Below are 27,910 nucleotides of genomic sequence, written 5' to 3'. Positions count from 1 at the left end.
GCTTATTTATTTAGTTATTTATTACATTTGTATACCACCCTCCCCTGTGGCTCAGGGTGGTTCACATGAAACATAAAGGAACTATACATCAAACTCAGTTTTTTTTATATATATATACAGAATAGAAATAGCAGCAATGGTAGTGATAATAATAATATAAGAATAACAATTTAACAGAATAACAATCAAAGAGGTCCCTGGTTGTTCAAGTCAGGTGTATGGATTCCTGGAAGGGAGGTTCAGGAGGTCAGTGGGTGTTGTTGGTTCCAGTTGACCTCAACCAAATGTCTGGCAGAAAAGCTCCCTTTTGCAAGCCTTGTGGAACTGTACTAGTTCTATCAGTCTCTGTCATTTTCCTCCAGGAGCTCATTCCACCAGGTGGGGGCCAGGGCAGAGATGACTCTGGTCCTGGTTGAGGTCAAGCAGGCTTCTTTGGTGTCAGGGATCACTAGCCAGTTTGAGATGGCGAGCAGAAAGCTTTTTGAAGGGTGTAGGTTGAAAGGCAGTCCCTGAGGTACACTGGGTCCTGACTTTGCATGGCCTTTAGGCTGACCCAAAATTCAACTGGTAGCCACTGCAGTTGTTGAAGGATGAGCCAGATGTGGTGTTGCTGTGAGGAACCTGGCCACTGCAGTTTGGACCAGCTGTAGTTTCCAGATCAAAGTTAAGAGCAGGCCTGCATAGAGCAAGTTGCAGAGGTCCAGTGTAGAGGTGACCATCACATGGATCACTGTAGCTAGGTTTTCTGGAACCAAGTAGTTTGGCTTGGCAAAGGTGCTAGAATGCCTTCTATGCTAGTCTCATAAACTGAGCTCCATTGAGAGGGAAGCATCCAGGATCATGTCCAGGTTTCTGCAGAGTGAGCTGCTGATAGCTGCACATCATCCAGGTTGGGCGTACACACTTACTTGCATGGTCCCTTCCTACCTATCCATTTGAGCTTCACATGTTTCTACTTGAGCCATTTTGTCCCTGGCAGAGAGTCAGGGCGGTCATCTATCAAAAGGAAATTGCTCCACCCTGCAGATTTTATTCCAGACTAGTTTGATTCAATTACTATCCATCTAAGTTCTCCCATACATGCTTTCCTAAAATTTTGTTTTGGCTCTTTGTTGCTTAGGAAATGAAAGAAAAAGAAGGGAAGAGTCTTTGTTAATTGGGGAAATATGTATGTCCCTTGATCAAGACACTTTACTTGTATGAGATCACTGGGGGAAAGTCTCTGGAGAGGCAGTATACACATTTTTGAAATAAGGGTTCATCTACACAAAAGACACCTTAATGAGTACTTCATCATTGCTTTTCAAAGGGGAATTAGGTAATTGTTCTAAAATGCCTTCTTTCAGGTATCAAGAGACTCCTCTCTATATACAGTCTGCTGTTCCCTCATATATAGCTTCTTTTGTGTATTGTACATGTGAAGCAATATCATTGTATACGTCAGGAAATGTAAGTAATTTTTCATGCTAATATTTAATATTAAACAAGTTCATTGTCATTCAGCAAGCCAAGGAATAGCATGATAGGTGTGTTTAAAGGGATTGTGGTATTGGTGGCAATTGCCAATGTTGTCTTGCTCCAAACCAGACCTGATACTCTTATATGCCATTCAGGTTGCAGCTTCATGTCTAAGTCACAATCCACTTATTTTCTGTTCAGAATAATTCCATAACCAGTTGAGGTGAGTATCATAGGATGGTCGTTCCAGACCTCAGAGAACTGATGTATTATGTAAAACAAACAGTAAGGCTTCAGATGATAGGGTTTATTTGGCTTGGATTCTACTCCTCTGGGAAATCCTTGCAATCTTGACTTTTCTTATACAAAATCGGTGACCCATTGTCAGCCTGTCCTACCTCACAGGAAACCTGTAAACTTTCACAGGGGTTGCAGCAGGGCTAGCAGCTTGGTGTGTGTGTGTGTGGGGGGGGTAGGAACCATTATGTACAACAGCCTTCCAGGGTAGATCGAATAGAGCATTCATCAGTCTGGAGCAGTGGAAAAGAGTGAGATCGGCATCGTGGGACAACAGGCAGAACTGAATTGAGAAACCCCGGAGGGGGAAAAAAAAACAATTTATATACAATCATGAACAAGGGATCTCCATGCCATTGGTCAGTTTGGGTTTAATTTCTGTGAAAGAACACTTGCATAATTTTATGGTTGGGGGTCACCACAACACAGGGAACTGTATTCAAGGAACTGACTCTAGAGCAAGGCATGAGGAAGTTTGAGAACCACTGCCCTAGAAAAACAGTAAACTTTTGGATGTGGAGGGCGAACACTTCTTCAATTTTGTTTGCTATTTTAGAAGAAGAAGAAGAAGAAGCAGAAGAAGAAGAAGCAGAAGAAGAAGAAGAAGAAGAGTTGGTTCTTATATGCCCCTTTTCTCTACCTGAAGAAGGCTCAAAGTGGCTTACAATCACCTTCCCTTTCCTCTCCCCACAACAGACACCCAGTGAGGTAGGTTAGGCTGAGAGAGCCCTGATATCATTGCTCGGTCAGAACAGCTTTATCAGTGTCATGGCGAGCCCAAAGTCAGCCAGCTGGCTGCATGTGGGGGAGTACGGAATCGAACCTGGAATTCCAGATTAGAAGTCCACACTCCTAACCACTACACCAAACTAGAATAAAGGAACAGTATAATTGAAGTAAAACAAACTGTGTCTGCTAATCACATTATGGCCAAGCCCTAATAATGCATTGCAGTATCCTTATTTAATGTTATCATCAACAATTAGATGATCTGCTAGTTAATATCTGCACAATGAATGTCATAACAGAAAAGTCTTTTGGAGTGTTCTCTCCATGTCCAGATAAAAACAGGATAACATTAATAAATCTCAGCAAAAATTGTTGGAGAAAGGGTATACACTTTCCTACACTTTGGATCTATCACTTGAAAACCATGTGATTTTTTTTTTCATTTCATTTTCAGTGATTCAAGCTGTGGATCATATGGAGACAGACAATAAATCAGCAATAACTACATTTATTCTTCTGGGATTTGGGGATGCCCCAGAGCTTCAGATTCCTCTCTTCCTGGTTTTCCTAATAATCTATGTTGTGACCATGGCTGGAAACATCATCATCATTGTGTTAGTAATCACGGATCCTCACCTTCACATCCCCATGTATTTCTTCCTTGGAAACTTGTCTTGTTTGGAGACCGTCTACACTTCCACCCTTCTCCCCAGAATGCTGGCCAGTTTCCTGACGGGAGACAGAACCATTTCTGTTGGGGGGTGTTTTATCCAGCTTTACTGTTTTGGTATAACTGCCACTGCTGAATGCTACCTACTAGCATTCATGTCATATGATCGGTATTTGGCAATATGCAAGCCCCTCCAATACGCAACTCTCATGAGCAGAAGACTCTGCTTTCTGTTGTCAGTTGTATCTTGGTTTTGTGGGATAATGGTAATGACTTTATTAATGAGTTTTTTGTCACAGCTGAAATACTGTGGCCCCCAGGATATTGACCGTTTCTTTTGTGACTTGATACCGCTGATTAATCTATCATGCAGTGACACTACACTGGTGACACTGCTGAGCTTCATAGCATCTGTCGTAGATAGTATACCTTCTTTTCTTCTGACCCTGCTTTCTTACATTTGTATAATTGCTGCCATTATTAGAATCCCATCTTCAGATGGTAGAAAAAAGGCCTTTTCCACTTGTTCTTCCCACCTCATTGTGGTTTCCATATTCTATGGTTCACTGATATTTGTATACGTGCTACCAGAAAAAGAAGGTCTGAGAGAAGTGGACAATATCTTCTCAGTCTTCTACACAGTCTTAACCCCTCTAATCAATCCCCTGATCTATAGTCTAAGAAACAAAGAGGTCAAAAAAGCTTTAAGGAGAGCTGTAAACAAGTGTGGGATTTCCAAGTGATTTGTCAGAGATGGATAGTAATTAGATCAAACTAGTCTTGAATAAAGTCTACAGGGTGAAGCTATTTCTTATAGCCTCCTGTAATAATTTCCATTCCATTTATACATTTGAGTTTTCAACTTTAGGAATAGAGGTATAATAATATAATCATAGAATCATAGAGTTGGAAAGGGCCATACAGGCCATCTAGTCCAACCCCCTGCTCAAAGCAGGATCAGCCCTAAGCATCCTAAAGCATCCAAGAAAAGTGTGTATCCAACCTTTGCTTGAAGATTGCCAGTGAGGAGAAGCTCACCACCTCCTTAGGCAGCCTATTCCACTGCTGAACTATGACTGTGAAAATTATTTTTACTGATATCTAGCCTATATCATTGTACTTGTAGTTTGAACCCATTACTGTATGTCCTTTCCTCTGCAGCCAGTGGGAACAGCATCCTGCCCTCCTCCAAATGACAACCTTTCAAATACTTAAAGAGGGATATCATGTCCCCTCTCAACCTCCTTTTCTCCAAGCTGAACAACCCGAAGTCCCTCAACCTAACTTCATAGGGCTTCATAGTCGCTCTCCTCTCTAACCTTTCAGTTTTATCTACGTCCTTCTTGAAGTGAAGCCTCCAGAACTGCACACAGTACTCCAGGTGTGGTATGTCCAGTGCCGTATACAATGGGACTATGACATATTGTGATTTTGATGTGATGCCCCTGTTGATACAGCCCCAAATGGCATTTGCCTTTTTTTACCGCTGCATCACACTGCCTGCTCATGTTTAGTTTAAAATCCACAAGTACCCCAAGGTCTCGTTCACACACAGTGTCACCTAGAAGCGTATCCCCCATTCAGTAGGCATGCTTTTCATTTTTCTGACCCAGATGCAGAACTTTACACTTATCTTTATTAAATTGCATCTTGTTCTCATTTGCCCATTTTCCCATTGTGTTCAGATCTCGTTGAACTCTGTCTCTATCTTCTGGAGTATTTGCCGGTCCTCCCAATTTGGTGTCATCTGCAAACTTGATGAGTAGTCCCTCCACCCCCTCATCTAGATCATTAATAAATATGTTAAAAAGTACTGGTCTGAGCACCGAGCCCTGAGGTACCCCGCTACTCACCTCTCTCCAGTCTGATGAAACACCATTGACAACTACTCTTTGAGTGCGGTTCTCTAACCAGTTCCCTATCCATCTGACTATCTGAAAATCCAGATTGCAGTCCTTCAACTTATTCATCAGAACATCATGGGGAACTCCAAAAGACTTTTCTGTTATGACATTTATTGTGCAGATATTAACTAGCATATTATTTAATTGTTGATGATAACATTAAATAAGGATACTGCAATGCATTATTAGGGCTGGGCCATAATGTGATGATGATGATGATGATGATGATGATGATGATGATGATGATGATGATGATGATGATTAGATTTATTCCCCGCCACTCATGGGGAACCTTGTCAAAAGCTTTACTAAAATCCAAGTAAATGACATCAACCGAATTTCCACGATCCAGCAAACCTGTTACTTGGTCAAAAAAGGAAACCAGGTTGGTCTGGCAGGACCTTTTGGAGACAAATCCATGCTGACTTCCTTGGATCACCAATGGAATTGAAGAAGAACCAATGGAAAAATCCAGTTTGTTACAAGATCCTCTTTATGCTGCTTTTGATTCAACTATTAACATCGTGATAGTAGTAGGAATATGTTGTATTTTTGGTACCCCCCCAAACCAGTATTTAAGTTTCTCTCTTGTCAAATAGTAAGTAACACTGCTTATCTTTGACTATGCAGCATGCATTGCACATTTGTAATTGGTAAAAAGAAATCTTGCAAATCTCTAAATACTGTTGATTAATATTGACAAACAAAAGGGAATATACTTTTCCTGTTATATTGTCCATCATATCACAGTACATGAACATTAGTAGGCAGTAATTAAATGCACATTGAACTGTTAGATTTTTAAAAATGCAACACTTATTTGTGGCTGACTTATATGATGTGTGATAGAAATGTCTGTGCACACTGGGGCTGATCCAGTGCACTGTGGGGCTAGCCAGATATTACCTCCCGGTTCTGGTTCTGGTTCCCCCCTTTGAAAGATGTTTATCCTGTCCCTTCCTTGATCGTTTCTCAGCCCCTTTCCCTTTTCCCTCTTTCTACTCTTCCTGGATGAGCTGTCATCTCCCCAGCCTAGTGAAAGCCGGTTGCCTCTCTTCCCTTTCCCTCAGCTCCTGGCTGCTTCTGCTTAGCCATGATGGTGTAGTTGTCCAACCCTCAACCTCAGCCCACTCAAGCTGTGCCCTCAGTAGAGCAACCTACTCCGCAGGTCCACTTCAGTTGGGAGTGGACTGCTCCTTGTCAAGAGATGGTGGTGGTTTGGGAGCAACTGGCCTCTGGGGTCTGTTTGAGGTTAGAAATATGTCTGTGTTACTGCCTGATAACCTCAACAAGCTTCTTCAGTTGGGACTTGCCTATGGCTTGGGCTAACCACGGCATGGATAAAACTGTTCTGACCAAGAAGTGATAACAAGGCTCTCTCAGCCTCACCTACCTCACAGGGTGTCTGTTGTGGGGAGAGGAAACGGAAGATGATTGTAATCCACTTTGAGGCTCCTTTGGGTAGAAAAAAGGGGCATTTAAGAACCAACTCTTCTTATTATTATTTTTGCATAGCTGATTCCCCCAATTTTTGATCAGAGCATTTTAGGATAACAAAGCATTTCGCTTAACACCTTCTAGAGAATGAAATAAACTCAATCTGAAGATTAACACTGTTATCTAAGCTTTGGCCTGCAGAGATGGAACAATGAATTCTAAGTGGAGCCTTGGACCAGTGTTGGGGGGGAACCACCACAAGATAGTACCCTTTGCTACCAAACTGTCAGGAATCTGTCTGCGGTCCCAATAAACCTTTGCACTTGCCCAGATATTGTAAATCCATCTGGAAGCAGTGGCAGAAGTCATCAAAGAATAAAAGATACAATGCTCCTCCCCACCGCTTAAGGTTCCACTCTTGTTGCATACCCAGAGAGATCACACTGAATGCTTTTACCTTGAATCCCTGTGGTATAGCTTGAATGAGGCACAGGGATGAAGAGGCCTAAAAACAACAAGTTTACTTGCACAGATATATACATGGATGTATAATACTCATCGTTTGGCCAGCCTTGTCAATCAGGTTCCCACAAACATAAGCAAGTTACAAGACAAAAGTTATCTTCGATATGCCAAGCATGGAAGATGCTTGCTGATTCTTTAGCAAGCAACAACATCATAGCAACTGCTACAAGATAGAGGTGGGCAGACAGGCAGATTCAGACTGACGAGAACCAGCCTGACAAGGTAGGCCTGTTCCCTTTGCTTCTGCTGTATTAGACTGGCTTTGGGAAAACTGACTTTGGCTTGCTCAGACAATTTTGTAAAGAGGATTATCCAAATCATTTTGATTTGATCTTGATAAGTATGACTAACTTTCTGCTTTTCTCTAAACTCTACAGTAATAATAATAATAATAATAATAATACAGTATCAAGGCAAAACTATCCTTTGGCCATCCAAATGGCAATGTTCTTTCCATCATTGACATACTACCATATATTTCCATATATGTGTCAATTGGGATAATATGAATGTCCCTTTCATCAAGAATATGACTGAAAAGCTAGGGGCTGAAACTTCATACAGAGATAGATTGGAGTCCATTAGCACCTTAGATATTGACAAGATTTGGGGGCTTTGAGCTTTCAAGAGTCAAAGATAACTTCGTGAGTAGCATATGGCTCTATTTCCTCCTTTTTGTTGATATACATATATTTGTATTATTATATGTTGCCTTTGAATATGCATGTTTTTTCATAGAAGGACAAAAAAGAAGAAAGGACTTTTTGTTAATTAGAATAGGGGAAGTATGAATTTCTCTGTGATCAAAACAAGAAATCAAGTTGTAAGAAATCACTTGAGAGTTCCCTAGTGATGCAACTTTCAAATGTTGATAACAAGAGTAATTCTAAATAAATAAAACTGGAGTATTTTGAAGCCTTAATGAGTACTGCATCATTTGTTTTAGAAGATGAATTGGCTACTCATTATGAAATTTCTTTTTCATGGTGTCAAGAGGATTCTCTCTGCAGATGGTCTCTTGTTCCCTAATATAAAGCCTCTTTTGTGCATTGTACAAGTGAACTAGCAAGATACAATTGTTTACTTCAAGAAAAGTAAGTCATTTTTCATACTAGCTAGACAAATGTGCGACAGCCGCATGGATACAACTCTCAAGCATTCTTCATGGATGCAAGTTGATGGTTAACAGTAAAAGTGTAAATATATATTATTATTCTGAATAGACAGCATTAGACTTATTTAAAGATGGCATGATTCTCATAAGCCAATTGTAGCAAAATATAGAAGGCTGGATATAATTATGGCTATGCACCATATAAAATGTTCCATCAAATGATGTATCCTTTAGTTGGTGGATGGGGGCTCCGAAGAAAAATCCTCATTTGAACAAAAGGTATGATTGTGACAATAACAGTTGCTTGCCGTCAAAATATATGTCCTTGGGAATATGGCCAATTTTGCAATTCAAGATCAAGTCCACACGTGGAGGCTATAATAAAGAGGGCAGTATAGACAGTGTTTGATGGAAAAATGGATTCATCCACTTCAAGAAACAGTGCCATGGCGAGCCCATGGTCACCCAACTGGCTGCATGTGGGGGAGTGCAGAATCGAACCTGGAATGCCAGATTAGAAGTCCACACTCCTAACCACTACACCAAACTAGAATAAAGGAACAGTATAATTGAAGTAAAACAAACTGTGTCTGTTAATCACATTATGGCCCAGCCCTAATAATTCATTGTAGCATCCTTATTTAATGTTATCATCAACGATGAGATGATCAGCTAGTTTATATCTGCACAATAAATGTCATAACAGAAAAGTCATTTGGAGTGTTCTCTCCATGTCCAGATAGGAAACAGGATAACATTTATAAATCTCAGGAAAAATTGTTGGAGAAAGGTGATAAACATTTCTAGACTTTGGATCTATCACTTGAAAACCATGTGATGTTTTTTTTCATTTCATTTTCAGTGATTCAAGCTGTGGATCATATGGAGACAGACAATAAATCAGCAATAACTACATTTATTCTTCTGGGATTTGGGGATGCCCCAGAGCTTCAGATTCCTCTCTTCCTGGTTTTCCTAATAATCTATGTTGTGACCATGGCTGGAAACATCATCATCATTGTGTTAGTAATCACGGATCCTCAACTTCATATCCCTATGTACTTCTTCCTTGGAAACTTGTCTTGTTTGGAGACCGTCTACACTTCCACCCTTCTCCCCAGAATGCTAGCCAGTTTCCTGACAGGGGACAGAGCCATTTCTGTTGCGGGTTGCTATATCCAGCTTTACTGTTTTGGTATAACTGCCATTGCTGAATGCTACCTACTGGCATCCATGTCATATGATCGGTATTTGGCAATATGCAAGCCCCTCCAATATGCAACTCTCATGAGCAGAAGACTCTGCTTTCTGTTGTCAGCTGTATCTTGGTTCTGTGGGATAATGGTAATGACTTTATTAATGAGTTTGTTGTCACAGCTGAAATACTGTGGCCCCCAGGATATTGACCGTTTCTTTTGTGACTTGATACCACTGATTAATCTATCATGCAGTGACACTACACTGGTGACACTGGTGAGCCTCATAGTATCTGTCATAGATAGTATACCTTCTTTTCTTCTGACCCTGCTCTCTTACATTTGTATAATTGCTGCCATTATTAAAATCCCATCTTCAGATGGTAGAAAAAAGGCCTTTTCCACTTGTTCTTCCCACCTCATTGTGGTTTCCATATTCTATGGTTCACTATAGTCTAAGAAACAAAGAGGTCAAAAAAGCTTTAAGGAGAGCTGTAAACAAGTGTGGGATTTCCAAGTGATTTGTCAGAGATGGATAGTAATTAGATCAAACTAGTCTTGAATAAAATCTACAGGGTGAAGCAAATTCTTATAGGCTCCTGTAATAATTTCCATTCCATGTATACATTTGAGTTTTCAACTTTAGGAGTAGAGGTATAATGGAATGGAAGAAGAACCAATGGAATAATCTAGTTTCTTACTAGATTCTCTTTATGCTGCTTTTGATTCAACTTTTAACACAGTGATAGTAGTAGGAATATGTTGTATTTCTGGTACTTCCCCCCAAAAAACCAGTATTTGATACTTGTCAGATGACTAATTATTACTGAAGTAAAACCATTCAATGCATGACCAATAAAGAATATGCATCAGGTTTTAATTGGTATAGCAGATATGTTTCTATCTTGTCAAATAGCAACACTACTTATCTTTGACTATGCAGCATGCATTGCACATTTGTAATTGGTAAAAAGAAAAGCGTGTAAATCTCTAAATACTCTTGATTACTGTATTACTGATTACTCAAATACTGTTGACAAAGAACAGGGAATATACTTTTGCTGTTATATTGTCCATCATATCACAGTACATGAACATTAGTAGGTAATAATTAAATGCACATTGAACTGTCGGGTAGATAAAAGGGACATATAAGAACCAACTCTTCTTATTATTATTTTTGCATAGCTGATTCCCCCAATTTTTGATCAGAGCTTTTTAGGATAACAGAGCATTTCACTTAGCACCTTCTAGAGAATGAAATAAACTCAATCTGAAGATTAACACTGTTATCTAAGCTTTGGCCTGCAGAGATGGCACAATAAATTCTAATTGGATCCTTGGACCAGTGTTGGGGGTGGAACCATCACTAGATGGTTTGCTACCAAACTGTCGGGGATCTGTCTGCGGTCCCAATAAACCTTTGCACTTGCCCAGATATTGTAAATCCATCTGGAAGCAGTGGAAGAAGTCATCAAAGAATAAAGATATAATGCCCCTCCCCACCTCTTAAGGTTCCAGAGAGATCACACTGAATGCTTTACCTTGAATCCTTGAGGTGTGGCTTGAATGAGGCACAGGGATGAAGAGGCCTAAGAACAACAAGTTTACTTGCACAGATATATACATGGATGTATCATACTCATGGATTGGCCAGCCTTGTCAATCAGGTTTCCACAAACATAAGCAAGTTACAAGACAAAGGTTATTGACAAGATTTGGGGCTTTGAGCTTTCAAGACTCAAAGATCACTTCATGATTTTCATAGGCCCTATTTCCTTCTTTTTGTTGATATACATATATTTGTATTATTATATGTTGCCTTTTATATGAGCCTCTTGTGGCGCAGAGTGGTAAGGCAGCCGCCTGAAAGCTTTGCCCATGAGGTTGGGAGTTCGATCCCAGCAGCCGGCTCAAGGTTGACTCAGCCTTCCATCCTTCCGAGGTCGGTAAAATGAGTACCCAGCTTGCTGCTGGGGGGTAAATGGTCATGACTGGGGAAGGCACTGGCAAACCACCCCGTATTGAGTCTGCCATGAAAACGCTAGAGGGCGTCACCCCAAGAGTCAGACATGACTCGGTGCTTGCACAGGGGATACCTTTATGTTGCCTTTGAATATGCATGGTTTTTTTTCACAGAAGCATAAAAAAGAAGAAAGGACTATTTGTTAATTAGAATTGAGGAAATATGAATTTCTCTGTGATCAAAACACTTCACTTGCAAGAAATCACTTGAGAGGTCTCTAGAGACACAACTTTCAAATGTTGATAACAAGAGTAATTCTAAGTAAAAGATTGGAGTATTTTGAAGTCTTAATGAGCACTGCATCATTTGTTTTAGAAGATGAATTGGCTACTCATTATGAAATTTCTTTTTCATGGTATCAAGAGGATTCTCTCTGCAGATGGTCTCTTGTTCCCTAATATAAAGCCTCTTTTGTGTATTGTACAAGTGAACTAGCAAGATACAATTGTTTACTTCAAGAAAAGTAAGTCATTTTCATACTAGCTAGACAAATGTGCGACAGCTGCATAGATACAACTCTCAAGCATTCTTCATGGGTGCAAGTTGATGGTTAACGGTAAAAGTGTAAATATATATTATTATTCTGAATAGAGAGCATTAGACTTATTTAAAGATTGCATGATTCTCATAAGCCAATTCTAGCAAAATATAGAAGGCTGGATTTAATTATGGCCATGTGCCATATAAAATGTTCCATCAAATGAGGTATCCTTTAGTTGGTGGATGGGGGCTCCGAAGAAAAATACTTATTTGAGCAAAAGGTATGATTGTGACAATATCAGTTGCTTGCTGTCAAAATATATGTCCTTGGGAATATGGCCAGTTTTGCAGTTCAAGATCAAGTCCAGACATGGAGGCTATAATGAAGAGGGTAGTATAGGCAGTGTTGAATGGAAAGTTGGATTCATCCAGTTCAAGAAACTGTGTTGGGCTAGATCCAAACTACACTCTTTAACAATAGACAATAACTTTCTTGCCTCCTCCTCCCAATCCAGGCTACTAATCTACATGTAATCCAGGTCCTGGAGGACAAGGAAAGGCATGATGGGTGTGTTTAAGGGGACTGTGGTACTGGTGGCAATTGCCAACGTAGTCTGGATCCAACCCAGTCCTTGTACTCTTACTTGTCATTTAGGTTACAGCCTTACATATAAGTGACTATCCACTTATTTTCTATTCAGAATAATTCTATAACCAGTTCAGGTGACTATCACGTACAGCTGGTACCAGAACATGGGGAGCTGCTGAATTTGTTAAAACAGACAGTAAGGCTGCAGATCGTAAAGTTTCTTAAGCTTTGATTCTACTCCTGTAGAAAAGCCTTGCAAACTATGACTTTTCTTTGACAAAATTATTCACCCAATGTCCACCTGACCTACCTCACAGGAATCAAGTAAAAAAATTAGAAAATGATTAAACGTGGTTTTGAAGAGAAAGGCACAGTATAAATTATATAACAAACTGCATAATCTAGTCACCTTATGGTGCAACACAGTGCACTGGAATATCCTTCTTTAATATTGTCATCAAGTAAAAATGAGTTGATCGACTGCATGAAGTAATATCTGCACAATTAACGTCGTAACAGAAAAGTCTTTTGGTGTGTTCTCTCCATGTCCAGATAAAGCATGTTATAACATGTATAAATCTCAGTATTAATAGTGGGAGAAAGAGTACAAACATTTCTAGGCTTTGGGTCTTTCACTTGGAGACAATGTCATTTTAAATTTCATTTTCAGTGATTCACGCTGTGGACCATATGCAGACAGAGAATCAAACAGAAATAACTACATTTATTCTTCTTGGATTAGTGGATGTCCCTGTACTTCAGATTCCTCTCTTCCTGGTTTTCCTAATAATCTATCTTGTGACCATGGCTGGAAACATCCTCATCATTGTGTTAGTATTCACAGATCATCACCTTCACATTCCTATGTACTTATTCCTTGGAAACTTTTCCTGCCTGGAGACTTTCTACACTTCAACCATTCTTCCCAGGATGCTGACCAGTTTCCTGACTGGGGACAGAACCATTTCTGTTGGGGGTTGCTTATTTCAGTTTTTCTGTTTTGGTACATTTGTGATTGCTGAATGCTACCTACTGGCATCCATGTCATACGATCGGTATTTGGCAATATGCAAACCTCTTCAATATGCAACTCTCATGAGCGGAAGACTCTGCTTTCTGTTGTCAGCTCTATCTTGGCTTTTTGGAATGACATTTATGACCTTGGTAGTAAGTTTTATGTCACAGCTGAAATACTGTGGCCCCCGTGAAATTGATCATTTCTTCTGTGAATTAAACCCAGTGATCAGTCTATCATGCAGTGACACAACCCTGGTGACACTGCTGAGCCTCACAATATCTGCCATCGATGGTTCTTCTTTACTTTTGATCCTGTTGTCTTATACTTGCATAATTCATGCCATTTTACGAATCCCATCTTCAGATGGGAGAAAAAAGGCCTTTTCCACTTGCTCTTCCCACCTCATTGTGGTTTCCATATTCTATGGTTCATTGATGTTTGTATATTTGTTACCAAAAAAAGCAGCTCTGAGAGAAGTGGACAAGATCTCCTCAGTCTTCTACACTGTCTTAACCCCTCTAATTAATCCCCTGATCTATAGTCTTAAAAATAAAGAGGTAAAGAGTGCTTTAAGGAGAGCTGTTAACATATGTGAGATTTCCAAGTGAATTATTGAAGATGGAGAGTAATTATATCAGACTAGTCTGGAATGAAATGTAGTCTCTATTAATAGATCCCTTTCAATTTATTCACTTGAGTTTTCAGCTTTAGTAATAAGAAGTATAATGGAATGGACCAGGAGCCAAAAAAATAATCAATTTTTTCCCAAGATCCTCTCTTCCTGGTTTTCCTAATATGTTGTTGTTGTTGTTGATGATTCATCTTCCATCATAATGTCAGTAGTATGGATCTACTGTGAATATTTAATTCCCCTCCAAAAAATGGATAATTATCAGATATAATACTTGTGCAAAAATGTCATATGCATAACCAATAAAGAATATTCATAAAATGAGATAACAAGTAAGTTACTGTCTAGTCAGAAAGAAAGTAGTGGGAGGGGGCTGGCCAACAATGATGTTGTGCATGTGCAGAGATTTGTCCCACTAACATGTGAGCGTTGGCCCATCTCATGCATAATTGGCCATAGTGAGCATTCATAGCAAAGCAGAGCTTCACTTAAACTACAATACACTGTAATTTTTTTCACTTCATAGGAGGAAGAGTTGCTTCAAAAAGTACCCAGGGAATGATATATTTGCATCTACAAGTAGGCATGGGCAGTTAGGATCAGATAAGTTGGAAAGTATCTGAAAGAATGTTGATTTGGTTCCTACTTCAGCTCAGCCAAGCTGAACTCCCATTCCATGCATTTGTCCTGATCCTCTTTATGTTGTTGTTGATTCATCTTCCATCATAATGTTAGTAGTATGGATATACTGTGAATATTTACTTCCCCTCCCAAAAAATGGATAATTATCAGAAAAGTATATAGTACTTGTGCAAAAATGTCATATGCATAACCAATAAAGAATACTCATAAAATGAGATAACAAGTAAGTTACTGTCTAGTCAGAAAGAAAGTACAAACAACACATATTTAACTGCACATGACAGGACAGGCCAACCGCGTTTCGACCTACAGTGGTCTTCCTCAGTGGTCAATATATTGTGTGAAATACTCTCTTGAATAGGAACAAAATCTAAAGGGTTGCTGGATGGCAGTAATCTTTGTTGGTCTTAAAGGTACTTCTGGACTCTGATTTTATTGTGTTACTTCAGACCAACATGTCTACTCATTTGGAAGAAAAATCTGTTCGGTATAGCTCCAACTAGTGTTTCGAAAGTATCTGGTTTGGAACCCACCTTCTAATCTAAGATACGTATTATCTGAATCCACCACTCTAAGCTTTTGCCTAACTCTACATCAACTCTACTGAGGAAGTCCCCTGTGAATCGAAACTTGTTCGGTCTGTTCTGTCATGTGCAGTTGGAAATGTGGTGTTTTGATGTTGTCTTTAATATATTATCGCTGCACATTGTTTGATAAATCTTTGTAATGATTTTTTAGTATTGGTTTGCCACTCAACTTTTGGGTTCCTGACTTCTATTCTGGTTGGGTTTCAGTTCCCTTTTTGGTTTGGCATAGTCAGAAAGAAAATCAGCTGATACTTGACGTTGAATTTTTGTGATATGTGAAGAAACTTTCAAATCTCTAAGTACTACTCATAAACAGTGGCAGTTACCAAGAAGTTATCTCATTTGAGATTTAATTGTCTTTATTGTCATTTAATGTCATTATTGTTATAATGTTATTGTTGTTATCACCTGTTGTTTACCGTATATGATGTTACCTGTGTCTTTTTCTTGTTTCCTGTAAACAGCCCTGAGCCTTCGAGGAGGGCGGTATATATATAAATAAATGAATAAATGAATAAATAAACAAATGAATAAATAAATAAATGATTTAATGTCAAAATAAATACATTCTTTGTCGCAAGGAAATTATTCTATGCATATGGAGCAGCCCAAAGAGGGAGAATAGCTGCCACACCTAGGGCAGGTTCTGGTTTGGAAGACGGCTGAGAGCCATTCCTCTCACCAAGACAAGATTCTTTGACTCATCAAAATCTCCTTTATTTTTAAACAGACAGTTCCAATAACTGCCTATGGCTTTGGCGAAGACTCTTTAAAGAATCCTGACATCTGTTTAGATGGAAGGACAGAGCAGGCAGAAATAGCTCTCCCCATTTCCATTATTTTATTAGTGCTCATAGGTCAATAGTAATAAACAAAATAAAGAATTAAAAAATACCCTAATATACAAAACTTGGGAATACATAGAGGTACAGAATAATGAGTAGAAGCTTTATATTAAAACACGAGGCTATTAAATGCGATAGACAAAAATTTTGTGATTGCAAGAGTCATATTTGGCTCAGTGTCAGCTAATAGCTAAGCTACAAACATGTCTGTGTTTTATTTGAGACCAATGAATCCTGCCATAGGAGGGAAGATGGTCAGTGAGGATTCAGGCATCGTCAACATAGAGAGATGGATATCAGCCATGAGCTGAGCACATGCTTGTTGTCTCTGTACAATGACACAGATAACATTCTGGGGAGGAGTTGGATAGTTCACAAGTTTGGGAGAAAAGCTTACAAACTTCCAACCATATTACTGGACTATATCAGCTATGCTCATGTAGTCAATGGAACATAGCCTAGATTATAGACATTTAGCAGTATACTAGATTAGATGAGAAAATGAACAGTTACTGAATTTTTTGTCACAACTACTGGTGGTGCTTATGGTGCATAGGGCAGATCCATTTTGGGAGAGATTGAACCTCTGTCCTGAACTCCCTCAGCTTATGGGCCTCCATACATTGTTGGATGGGTGACAAGACGTACGTGATGATCCGTGGTGTCTACCCCTTGGAGGGAAGCCCAGATGGCTTGCACAACCAGATGACAGGGGGAACAAAGTAGAGGACCACATCTGCAGGGTTCTCCAAAAACCTGCTAATCCCCAAGTGCCAATAGGCAATCGGGATCTGTACACCAATCAAAGTCAAGTAGCTTGGGGCTCCAGCAAAATCACTGGAAAGAAGCTCCCTTGTGGTCAGCTAGCTGCAAGATTACTGGATCTGCTGATGCTGCACTGATGCTCCTTTGCTTTACTGGTAAAAGCTGTGTCCATGTTTTATTAACAAAAGGTGCTGGTATAATATACTCCTTAGTCCTTGGAACATACCCTTCTGAAACCCAATCACATGCATTACAGCAGGACTTCATTTTTGGATGAAAACTGTGTGATCCATTTGTCACTGTCAGTATTGTGTTAGTCAAAATGAATGAAAAAGTGACAAGTGGTATCTAAATTGCTGGCTTTGCAAGGACAAAGCCACTCACAGATGAATGGAAACCCTGCAAGCTGCCTGCTAGTTCCCCTATATCACACTCACTGATTGGCCAGCCTTGTAAATCAGGGTTCCACAAACATAAGCAAGTTACAAGACAAAATTTCTCTTCTACATACTAAGCATGGAACATGCTTACAGAAATCTAGCCCGGAGGTGACTATCACATGGGTCACAATGGCTGAGTGCTCTGAGTCCAGTTAGGGCACTAGTAGCCTCACTTAGCACAGGTTGAAAAATGCCAGCTGGGCTACCTTTGTGACCTGGACCTCCAAGAAAAGGGGTGAGGTCTCCAATTGTACCCCACCCAGGGGAGGGAGGTGTGCTTCCTGTCTGGACCTTTTTTACATAGCCACAGGACCTCTGTCTTGGAAGGATTGAGACTCAGGTGGCTCTGCTTGAGCCAGACTGTCACCACTTCCAAACAAATGGCAAATGATTCCTGGGGGGGGGGGAGGTAGGAGTTGGGCCAGCTGACCATTCAGAAATAGAGCTGGGTTTCCTCAGCATATTGCTGACTGCGCAGCCCATAGCTCTGGACCAAATGGGCCAGAGGGTGCATGTAGATGTTGAACAATGTGGGAGAGAGAATTGCATTATTGCTCCCCTGCATTATTGCTCCTCTTCCACTGTGAACCTCTGTGTGCAGTTCTGGAGAAAGATCAGCCATTGCAACACTGTTCCTCATATTTGGTTCATATATTTGGGCCATTTCCGCACACTGGTAAAAATACTGTTACGCCAGGTGAATGGGATATCACTAAATACTATCGCACCTCCCAGACCCTCCTCAGCTTTTTGCTGTCTTGCTCTTGTCTGCCACCTTTTAACACTTATCATCCTCCACAACTTCTGCTGGAAATGGCGGAAAAGAGGAATGTAACTGTCTTCCTCCTATCAATCAATCCAGGCAAACAATCTCCTTTCTCCATTTTTTAAAGGTCCCGCAATGCCCGCTAATTTTTTTAAAAATTCATACTTCTCCATTCAAATGTTTATGCATCTAATCATAGATTAGATGTTTATGCATCTAATCTTACATTAGATGCCTATGCATCTAATCATAGATGCATATTGCTTTTTGAGTTCCACCCCTTATAGAATCATTACTCTTGATACTTTTAAAAACAAATCTCATTCCTGATTTTTTTTGGGGGGGGATTATTTCTGGCACTGCCTGTACACTTGCCCACCCATTCGTTGCTCCAGGATCTTAGCCATTTTTAAAAAGCCATTTCTCTCCCTGGGAATGAAGGAGAGGGAGGTGGGTGCAAGGGCAGGATGAAGAAGGTGCCTTTAGCACATTTCAGCCACTATAACTTCCCTCTGCTGGTTGCCTGCTGGTTGCTCTCCAGTAGTTCATGCTAAATAGGTTGGTGAATCCACTTAATGTGATTCCCCAATTAGCGCTTTAAAATGGTGGATATAGCCAGCCGGTTACTGACCCAATGCTGGATGCTGGAAGCTGGATGCTGGCAACATCGTACGGAGGGCCCGGAATCTAATGACTATGTAAGACTCAGACTCATGAAACATTTATTGTATACACACAAACACAATCCAAGGAAACAATATAGATTAAACAGTATTACATTCCTGCTCTTGCAAACATATGTTATTTATTTGGAACATGCTTTCAAGGGCATTGGCTACCATGGCAAGTTTAATGGGATCCTTTTCTGAAAGCATTAATTTAATGATGACGGATTTAGAGTTCACTTTGGAATTTAAATCCATCAAATATGACTGGATTGAAGCTCTTTAGGGAGAGAAGACCGGACCCTCCAAAACAATATGAGGTAGTGTGTCTGGTCAAAAATGACTATGTAAGGTAAGCATTTCACTGTACTTAATGGGCATGGAAATCCGCTTATTTTGTATATTATACATTGTCTGCTGATTCTCAGGAATTTTTATGAGAGGGAAGAAAAAGAAGGAAGGAGTGCTTGTTATCTGGGGAAAAATGAATGCCCCTTTGATCAAGACACTTTTCTTGCAAGAGACAGCTAGAACAAATCTCTAGAGAGGCAGCATATAATTTTCAAAACAAGGGTTCTTCTAAATAAAAGATTGAAGTATTTTTTAAGCCTTACTGAATATTGCATCATATGTTTTGGAAGGGGAATTTGCTAATTGTTCTGAAATGCCTTCTTTAAGGGCTCATGAGGTTGCTCTCTGTAGACAGTCTGTTGGTACTGTATATAAAGCCACTTTTGTCTACTGTTCAGATGAAGCAGCAAGAGATTATTCTTTCCTTCAGGAAATGTTAGTAATTTTTCATGCTAGCTAGACAAATGTGAACCAGCTCCGTGGACTTACCTCTTAATCGTTCTTCATTGATGCCAGTTGATGGTTAATGGTAAAAGTTTAGGCACATGTGCGTGTGTTTATATATAATAATTATTTTAATGATACAGTGCTTATTTAAAGATTGAATGATTCTCAGCAGCTAATTCTGACAAAATATATGACTGGATTCAATTATCACCATATACAATACAAATAATAATTAAAAAAAAATCATCATATGAAGTGACCTTTTGTCAGTGGATGGGGGCTGTAGATTTTAGGGCAATCTGAGTATATGTTCTACTTATCTAGGAAACACTTCGGGACTAGGACTTTGCATGGATAAAATCAGAAACCCACTGTAACCCACCCAGACTTACTCAAAAGAATGTTGTTTGGGTAAAATGAAAGATAAGAATGTGATGTAAACTGTTTTCAGTCCCATTTAGAAAAAAAACTGTGAGGTATAAACAAAGCCAAATAAATAAGTAAATAAATCACGTCTGATAGCCAACTTATGGCCCAGCAGTAATAAAAGATTTTAATATCTTTAAAGATGCCATCATCAAGTATTAATGAGATAGTTTACTATATAATGTAATATCTGAACAGAAAAAGTCTTCTAGGTAGTTTCCACATGTCCAAATAAAGAAACATGATAGCATTAATAAATCCCAGTATTCATTGTGGAAGAGATGGTTTAAAAATGTCTAGGCTTTGGGCACTCCACTTGCAATCCTTATGATTTTTTTAATTTCCTTTTTCAGCGATTCAAATTAAGGAGCACATGAAGATAGACAATAAAACAGCAATAACTACATTTATTCTTCTTGGATTTGGAAATGCTCCTGAACTTCAGATTCTGCTCTTCCTGGTTTTCATAATTATATACAGTGTGACCATGGCTGGAAATATCATCATCATTGTGTTAGTAATCATGGATCATCATCTTCACATCCCCATGTACTTCTTCCTTGGAAACTTGTCCTGTTTGGAGACCTTCTATTCTTCAACCATTCTTCCCAGGATGCTGGCAAGTTTCCTGACAGGGGACAAAACCATATCTGTTGGGGGTTGTTTATTTCAGTTCTTCTGTTTTGGTACACTTGTGATTGCTGAATGCTACCTACTGGCATCCATGTCATATGATCGGTATTTGGCAATATGCAAGCCTCTCCAATATGCAACTCTCATGAGTGGAAGACTCTGCTTTCTGATATCAGCTGTATCTTGGGTTTATGGAATTACAGTTATGATTTTAATAGTAAGTCTGATGTCACAGTTAAAATATTGTGGTCCCCCTGAAATTGATCATTTTTTTTGTGACTTGACACCAGTACTTGACCTATCATGCAGTGACACGACTCTGGTGGCACTGGTGACCTTCACAGCATGTATCATAGATAGTGTTCCTTCTTTTCTTTTGATCCTGCTGTCATACATTTGTATAATTGCTTCCATTCTACGAATCCCGTCTTCAGATGGGAGAAAAAAGGCCTTTTCCACTTGTTCTTCCCACCTCATGGTGGTTTCCATATTCTATGGTTCCTTGATATTCGTATATCTGCTACCACAAAAAGAAGCTGTGAGTGAAGTAGACAAGATCTTCTCTGTCTTCTACACAGTCTTAACCCCTCTAATTAATCCTCTTATCTATAGTCTAAGAAACAAAGAGGTTAAAAAAGCTTTTAAGAGAATGCTAAACAAGTGTGGGATTTCCAAGTAATTTGTAGGAGATAAAGAGTATTTAAATGAAATTAGTCTGGAATAAAATTTACAGGGTGGTTTCTTGTAATGGTTTCCATTAAATTTATATATTTGCATTTTCTGTTTAAGTAGTAAAGGTATAATGGAGTAAAAGCCAAAGAAAAAAATCCAGTTTCTTTCCAAAACTTTTTTTTTGCTGTTGTTGATTCAACTGTCAACATAGTAGAAGGGATGAGTATATTTGAGGTATTTTTTTAAAAAAAATGATATATGCAAAAATCAAACAGATGGCTGTCAAACAAAATTCATAAAATGTTAATTGGGATAGCAAACACGTTATTCTCTTATCAAAATGAAAATCTGCTGATGCTTCATCTTATTGTAAGCATTGTGTTTTTGTGATTAATAAAATACCTAGCAAATCTCTAAACAATGACAGTCAACAGGGAACATTCTCTACTTCTGCCATTAAATAATTATGTATTTCATGTATTCACAGAATCATGTATTCATAGAATCATCGAATATAAGTGTTGTAAGGGACCTCATGGGTCACCTAGTCTAACCCCCTGCACTATGCAGGACACTCACATCCCTATTGCTCATCTATTGTAACCTGCCGCCCCTTTGTACGTTCACAGAATCAGTCTCTCTGCCAGATAGCTATCTAGCCTCTGTTTAAAAATTTACAAAGATGGAGAACCCACCACCTTCCAAGGAAGCCTGTTCCACTGCAAAACTTCTTCCGTATGTTTAGATGGAATTTCTTTTGCATTAATTTAATCCATTGAGAATTAATTACTTTGATGCAGAAATGTTTTAATTCAAGGTGATATTCTATGTACATGGACAGCCAAAATAGGGGAGAAAGAACATCCACCCTAGAACAGTTTCTGATTGGGAAGACAGTGTGGACATAAGGCAAGAACTCTTTCCCCCACCAAGTCAAGTTTCTTCAGCTCAGTTAGGCTCTCCTTTATTTTGTGGCTATTGGGGTTATCTCTGAAAATAATTGTAAGATCTGGTTAGATAAGAGCATAAAGTTGGCAGAAATAGCCCTTCTTGAAAACATCCTTTGCTAAACTGAATATCCAGAATAAAGTTCATGTCCATTTGCATATTGATTGATATAAAAACACAGTTAAACCCTTAAAAACACCCCTTAATACCAACATAGGTTTTTTTCTCTCTCAGCAGACAAACTTTCATGCAAAAATTTGTATTCAGGATAAGAAGAAGAAGAAGAAGAAGAAGAAGAAGAAGAAGAAGAAGAAGAAGAAGAAGAAGAAGAAGAAGAAGAAGAAGAAGAAGAAGACTTGTTTCTTATATGCTGCTTTTTCTCTACCAGAAGGAGTCTCAAAGCAGCTTACAATTGCCTTCCATTTCCTCTCCCCACAACAGACACCCTGTGAGGGAGGTGAAGCTGAGAGAACCCTGATATTACTGCTTGGTCAGAACAGCTTTATCAGTGCTGTGGTGAGCCCCAGGTCACCCAACTGACTGCATGTGGGGGAGTGTAGAATTGAATCCGGCTTGCTGAATAAGAAGTCCACACTCCTAACCACTATACCAAGCTGCCTCTCTTAGAATACTATGAGGAATTTAGGCTCAGAAGGCATGGCAGGTCCAAGATCACATAGAATGATTATGCATGACAGTAGCCGCACAAAATCCGCTGGTGCATATAGTCTGCCCTGGAATTGTGCGTGCACATGCACAACTCGAGGGAAGACAGGTTCCACTGTGATGGTAGCAGTGTTGGTGGGGGACAGAGGCATCCCTGCAGAAGGGTGGGGTAGAGTGGTGACAGTATCCCACAATAGCTTGGATCAACTAATGCTCCATTTGGCACCACAAAGCTGCGAAGCTGAACAGAGCATTCCCTGTCCCTTCAGGGATGCTGTAGGCAAGGGAGGAACTGGTCTTAAATAGTCCAGCTCTTCCCTGTACTCATGGGCCTGGCTTACCATGAGCACCAGTGGTGCCTGTGTTAAGGAAGGGAATGATGAATAATCAGCATTCCCTTCCTGTGGGGCATCTGAGGCCTTAATGCAGGCCAGGAGTGGGAGGGGGCTGGCCAACAATGATGTTGTGCATGTGCAGAGATTTGTCCCACTAACATGTGAGCGTTGGCCCATCTCATGCATAATTGGCCATAGTGAGCATTCATAGCAAAGCAGAGCTTCACTTAAACTACAATACACTGTAATTTTTTTCACTTCATAGGAGGAAGAGTTGCTTCAAAAAGTACCCAGGGAATGATATATTTGCATCTACAAGTAGGCATGGGCAGTTAGGATCAGATAAGTTGGAAAGTATCTGAAAGAATGTTGATTTGGTTCCTACTTCAGCTCAGCCAAGCTGAACTCCCATTCCATGCATTTGTCCTGATCCTCTTTATGTTGTTGTTGATTCATCTTCCATCATAATGTTAGTAGTATGGATATACTGTGAATATTTACTTCCCCTCCCAAAAAATGGATAATTATCAGAAAAGTATATAGTGCAAAAATGTCATATGCATAACCAATAAAGAATACTCATAAAATGAGATAACAAGTAAGTTACTGTCTAGTCAGAAAGAAAGTACAAACAACACATATTTAACTGCACATGACAGGACAGGCCAACCGCGTTTCGACCTACAGTGGTCTTCCTCAGTGGTCAATATATTGTGTGAAATACTCTCTTGAATAGGAACAAAATCTAAAGGGTTGCTGGATGGCAGTAATCTTTGTTGGTCTTAAAGGTACTTCTGGACTCTGATTTTATTGTGTTACTTCAGACCAACACGTCTACTCATTTGGAAGAAAAATCTGTTCGGTATAGCTCCAACTAGTGTTTCGAAAGTATCTGGTTTGGAACCCACCTTCTAATCTAAGATACGTATTATCTGAATCCACCACTCTAAGCTTTTGCCTAACTCTACATCAACTCTACTGAGGAAGTCCCCTGTGAATCGAAACTTGTTCGGTCTGTTCTGTCATGTGCAGTTGGATATGTGGTGTTTTGATGTTGTCTTTAATATATTATCGCTGCACATTGTTTGATAAATCTTTGTAATGATTTTTTAGTATTGGTTTGCCACTCAACTTTTGGGTTCCTGACTTCTATTCTGGTTGGGTTTCAGTTCCCTTTTTGGTTTGGCATAGTCAGAAAGAAAATCAGCTGATACTTGACGTTGAATTTTTGTGATATGTGAAGAAACTTTCAAATCTCTAAGTACTACTCATAAACAGTGGCAGTTACCAAGAAGTTATCTCATTTGAGATTTAATTGTCTTTATTGTCATTTAATGTCATTATTGTTATAATGTTATTGTTGTTATCACCTGTTGTTTACCGTATATGATGTTACCTGTGTCTTTTTCTTGTTTCCTGTAAACAGCCCTGAGCCTTCGAGGAGGGCGGTATATATATAAATAAATGAATAAATAAACAAATGAATAAATAAATAAATGATTTAATGTCAAAATAAATACATTCTTTGTCGCAAGGAAATTATTCTATGCATATGGAGCAGCCCAAAGAGGGAGAATAGCTGCCACACCTAGGGCAGGTTCTGGTTTGGAAGACGGCTGAGAGCCATTCCTCTCACCAAGACAAGATTCTTTGACTCATCAAAATCTCCTTTATTTTTAAACAGACAGTTCCAATAACTGCCTATGGCTTTGGCGAAGACTCTTTAAAGAATCCTGACATCTGTTTAGATGGAAGGACAGAGCAGGCAGAAATAGCTCTCCCCATTTCCATTATTACCACATCTGCAGGGTTCTCCAAAAACCTGCTAATCCCCAAGTGCCAATAGGCAATCGGGATCTGTACATCAATCAAAGTCAAGTAGCTTGGGGCTCCAGCAAAATCACTGGAAAGAAGCTCCCTTGTGGTCAGCTAGCTGCAAGATTACTGGATCTGCTGATGCTGCACTGATGCTCCTTTGCTTTACTGGTAAAAGCTGTGTCCATGTTTTATTAACAAAAGGTGCTGGTATAATATACTCCTTAGTCCTTGGAACATACCCTTCTGAAACCCAATCACATGCATTACAGCAGGACTTCATTTTTGGATGAAAACTGTGTGATCCATTTGTCACTGTCAGTATTGTGTTAGTCAAAATGAATGAAAAAGTGACAAGTGGTATCTAAATTGCTGGCTTTGCAAGGACAAAGCCACTCACAGATGAATGGAAACCCTGCAAGCTGCCTGCTAGTTCCCCTATATCACACTCACTGATTGGCCAGCCTTGTAAATCAGGGTTCCACAAACATAAGCAAGTTACAAGACAAAATTTCTCTTCTACATACTAAGCATGGAACATGCTTACAGAAATCTAGCCCGGAGGTGACTATCACATGGGTCACAATGGCTGAGTGCTCTGAGTCCAGTTAGGGCACTAGTAGCCTCACTTAGCGCAGGTGGAAAAATGTCAGCTTGGCTACCTTTGTGACCTGGACCTCCAAGAAAAGGGGTGAGGTCTCCAATTGTACCCCACCCAGGGGAGGGAGGTGTGCTTCCTGTCTGGACCTTTTTTACATAGCCACAGGACCTCTGTCTTGGAAGGATTGAGACTCAGGTGGCTCTGCTTGAGCCAGACTGTCACCACTTCCAAACAAATGGCAAATGATTCCTGGGGGGGGGGGAGGTAGGAGTTGGGCCAGCTGACCATTCAGAAATAGAGCTGGGTTTCCTCAGCATATTGCTGACTGCGCAGCCCATAGCTCTGGACCAAATGGGCCAGAGGGTGCATGTAGATGTTGAACAATGTGGGAGAGAGAATTGCATTATTGCTCCCCTGCATTATTGCTCCTCTTCCACTGTGAACCTCTGTGTGCAGTTCTGGAGAAAGATCAGCCATTGCAACACTGTTCCTCATATTTGGTTCATATATTTGGGCCATTTCCGCACACTGGTAAAAATACTGTTACGCCAGGTGAATGGGATATCACTAAATACTATCGCACCTCCCAGACCCTCCTCAGCTTTTTGCTGTCTTGCTCTTGTCTGCCACCTTTTAACACTTATCATCCTCCACAACTTCTGCTGGAAATGGCGGAAAAGAGGAATTTAACTGTCTTCCTCCTATCAATCAATCCAGGCAATCTCCTTTCTCCATTTTTTAAAGGTCCCGCAATGCCCGCTAATTTTTTTAAAAATTCATACTTCTCCATTCAAATGTTTATGCATCTAATCATAGATTAGATGTTTATGCATCTAATCTTACATTAGATGCCTATGCATCTAATCATAGATGCATATTGCTTTTTGAGTTCCACCCCTTAAAGAATCATTACTCTTGATACTTTTAAAAACAAATCTCATTCCTGATTTTTTTTTGGGGGGGGGATTATTTCTGGCACTGCCTGTACACTTGCCCACCCATTCGTTGCTCCAGGATCTTAGCCATTTTTAAAAAGCCATTTCTCTCCCTGGGAATGAAGGAGAGGGAGGTGGGTGCAAGGGCGGGATGAAGAAGGTGCCTTTAGCACATTTTAGCTGCCATAACTTCCCTCTGCTGGTTGCCAGCTGGTTGCTCTCTAGTAGTTCATGCTAAATAGGTTGGTGAATCCACTTTATGTGATTTGCCAATTAGCGCTTTAAAATGGTGGATATAGCCAGCCGGTTACTGACCCGATGCTGGATGCTGGATGCTGGATGCTGGATGCTGGATGCTGGATGCTGGATGCTGGATGCTGGATGCTGGTTGCTGGATGCTGGATGCTGGATGCTGGATGCTGGCAACGTCGTACAGAGGGGCCGGAATCTAATGACTATGTAAGACTCAGACTCATGAAACCTTTATTGGCACACACAAGCACAATCCAAGGAAACAATATAGATTAAACAGTATTACATTCCTGCTCTTGCAAACATATGTTATTTATTTGGAACATGCTTTCAAGGGCATTGGCTACCATGGCAAGTTTAAAAACTTTTAAAAACAAATCTCATTCCTGATTTTTTTTGGGGGGGGGGATTATTTCTGGCACTGCCTGTACACTTGCCCACCCATTCGTTGCTCCAGGATCTTAGCCATTTTTAAAAAGCCATTTCTCTCCCTGGGAATGAAGGAGAGGGAGGTGGGTGCAAGGGCGGGATGAAGAAGGTGCCTTTAGCACATTTCAGCCGCTATAACTTCCCTCTGCTGGTTGCCTGCTGGTTGCTCTCCAGTAGTTCATGCTAAATAGGTTGGTGAATCCACTTAATGTGATTCCCCAATTAGCGCTTTAAAATGGTGGATATAGCCAGCCGGTTACTGACCCAATGCCGGATGCTGGAAGCTGGATGCTGGCAACATCGTACGGAGGGCCCGGAATCTAATGACTATGTAAGACTCAGACTCATGAAACATTTATTGGCACACACAAACACAATCCAAGGAAACAATATAGATTAAACAGTATTACATTCCTGCTCTTGCAAACATATGTTATTTATTTGGAACATGCTTTCAAGGGCATTGGCTACCATGGCAAGTTTAATGGGATCCTTTTCTGAAAGCATTAATTTAATGATGACGGATTTAGAGTTCACTTTGGAATTTAAATCCATCAAATATGACTGGATTGAAGCTCTTTAGGGAGAGAAGACCGGACCCTCCAAAACAATATGA

General features: G+C 39.9%; 4 protein-coding genes across 4 annotated transcripts; all 4 read left to right on the top strand.

Annotated features, from left to right (window-relative positions):
- Positions 1 to 2,958: 2,958 nt before the first annotated feature.
- Positions 2,959 to 3,897, top strand: LOC143824974 (olfactory receptor 11L1-like). Its single transcript, XM_077312821.1, has one exon. It carries the CDS (start codon positions 2,959 to 2,961, stop codon positions 3,895 to 3,897), a length of 939 nt encoding a protein of 312 aa, XP_077168936.1.
- A 5,119-nt stretch (positions 3,898 to 9,016) lies between these two features.
- Positions 9,017 to 9,784, top strand: LOC143826427 (olfactory receptor 5V1-like). Its single transcript, XM_077315221.1, has one exon. It carries the CDS (start codon positions 9,017 to 9,019, stop codon positions 9,782 to 9,784), a length of 768 nt encoding a protein of 255 aa, XP_077171336.1.
- Positions 9,785 to 13,112: 3,328 nt separating this feature from the next.
- On the top strand, positions 13,113 to 14,096 carry LOC143826793 (olfactory receptor 5AP2-like). The gene has a single exon (XM_077315813.1). It carries the CDS (start codon positions 13,116 to 13,118, stop codon positions 14,049 to 14,051), a length of 936 nt encoding a protein of 311 aa, XP_077171928.1. The 5' UTR covers positions 13,113 to 13,115; the 3' UTR covers positions 14,052 to 14,096.
- Positions 14,097 to 20,367: 6,271 nt separating this feature from the next.
- LOC143826290 (olfactory receptor 5AP2-like) lies at positions 20,368 to 22,535 on the top strand. Its single transcript, XM_077315025.1, has one exon. The coding sequence runs from the start codon at positions 20,382 to 20,384 to the stop codon at positions 21,318 to 21,320; it is 939 nt and encodes a 312-aa protein (XP_077171140.1). The 5' UTR covers positions 20,368 to 20,381; the 3' UTR covers positions 21,321 to 22,535.
- The last annotated feature ends 5,375 nt before the right edge of the window (positions 22,536 to 27,910 follow it).

This window comes from Paroedura picta, chromosome 16, assembly GCF_049243985.1.
Source record: "Paroedura picta isolate Pp20150507F chromosome 16, Ppicta_v3.0, whole genome shotgun sequence".
Classification (NCBI taxonomy): Eukaryota; Metazoa; Chordata; class Lepidosauria; order Squamata; family Gekkonidae; genus Paroedura; species Paroedura picta.
Note: the sequence above shows the minus strand (reverse complement) of the source record. Positions and strands in the feature narration are given on the sequence as shown.

Excerpts from the sequence above, each read along its gene's own strand:
- LOC143824974 (XM_077312821.1), top strand. The coding sequence starts at position 2,959 with ATGGAGACAGACAATAAATCAGCAATAACTACATTTATTCTTCTGGGA.
- LOC143826427 (XM_077315221.1), top strand. The coding sequence starts at position 9,017 with ATGGAGACAGACAATAAATCAGCAATAACTACATTTATTCTTCTGGGA.
- LOC143826793 (XM_077315813.1), top strand. The coding sequence starts at position 13,116 with ATGCAGACAGAGAATCAAACAGAAATAACTACATTTATTCTTCTTGGA.
- LOC143826290 (XM_077315025.1), top strand. The coding sequence starts at position 20,382 with ATGAAGATAGACAATAAAACAGCAATAACTACATTTATTCTTCTTGGA.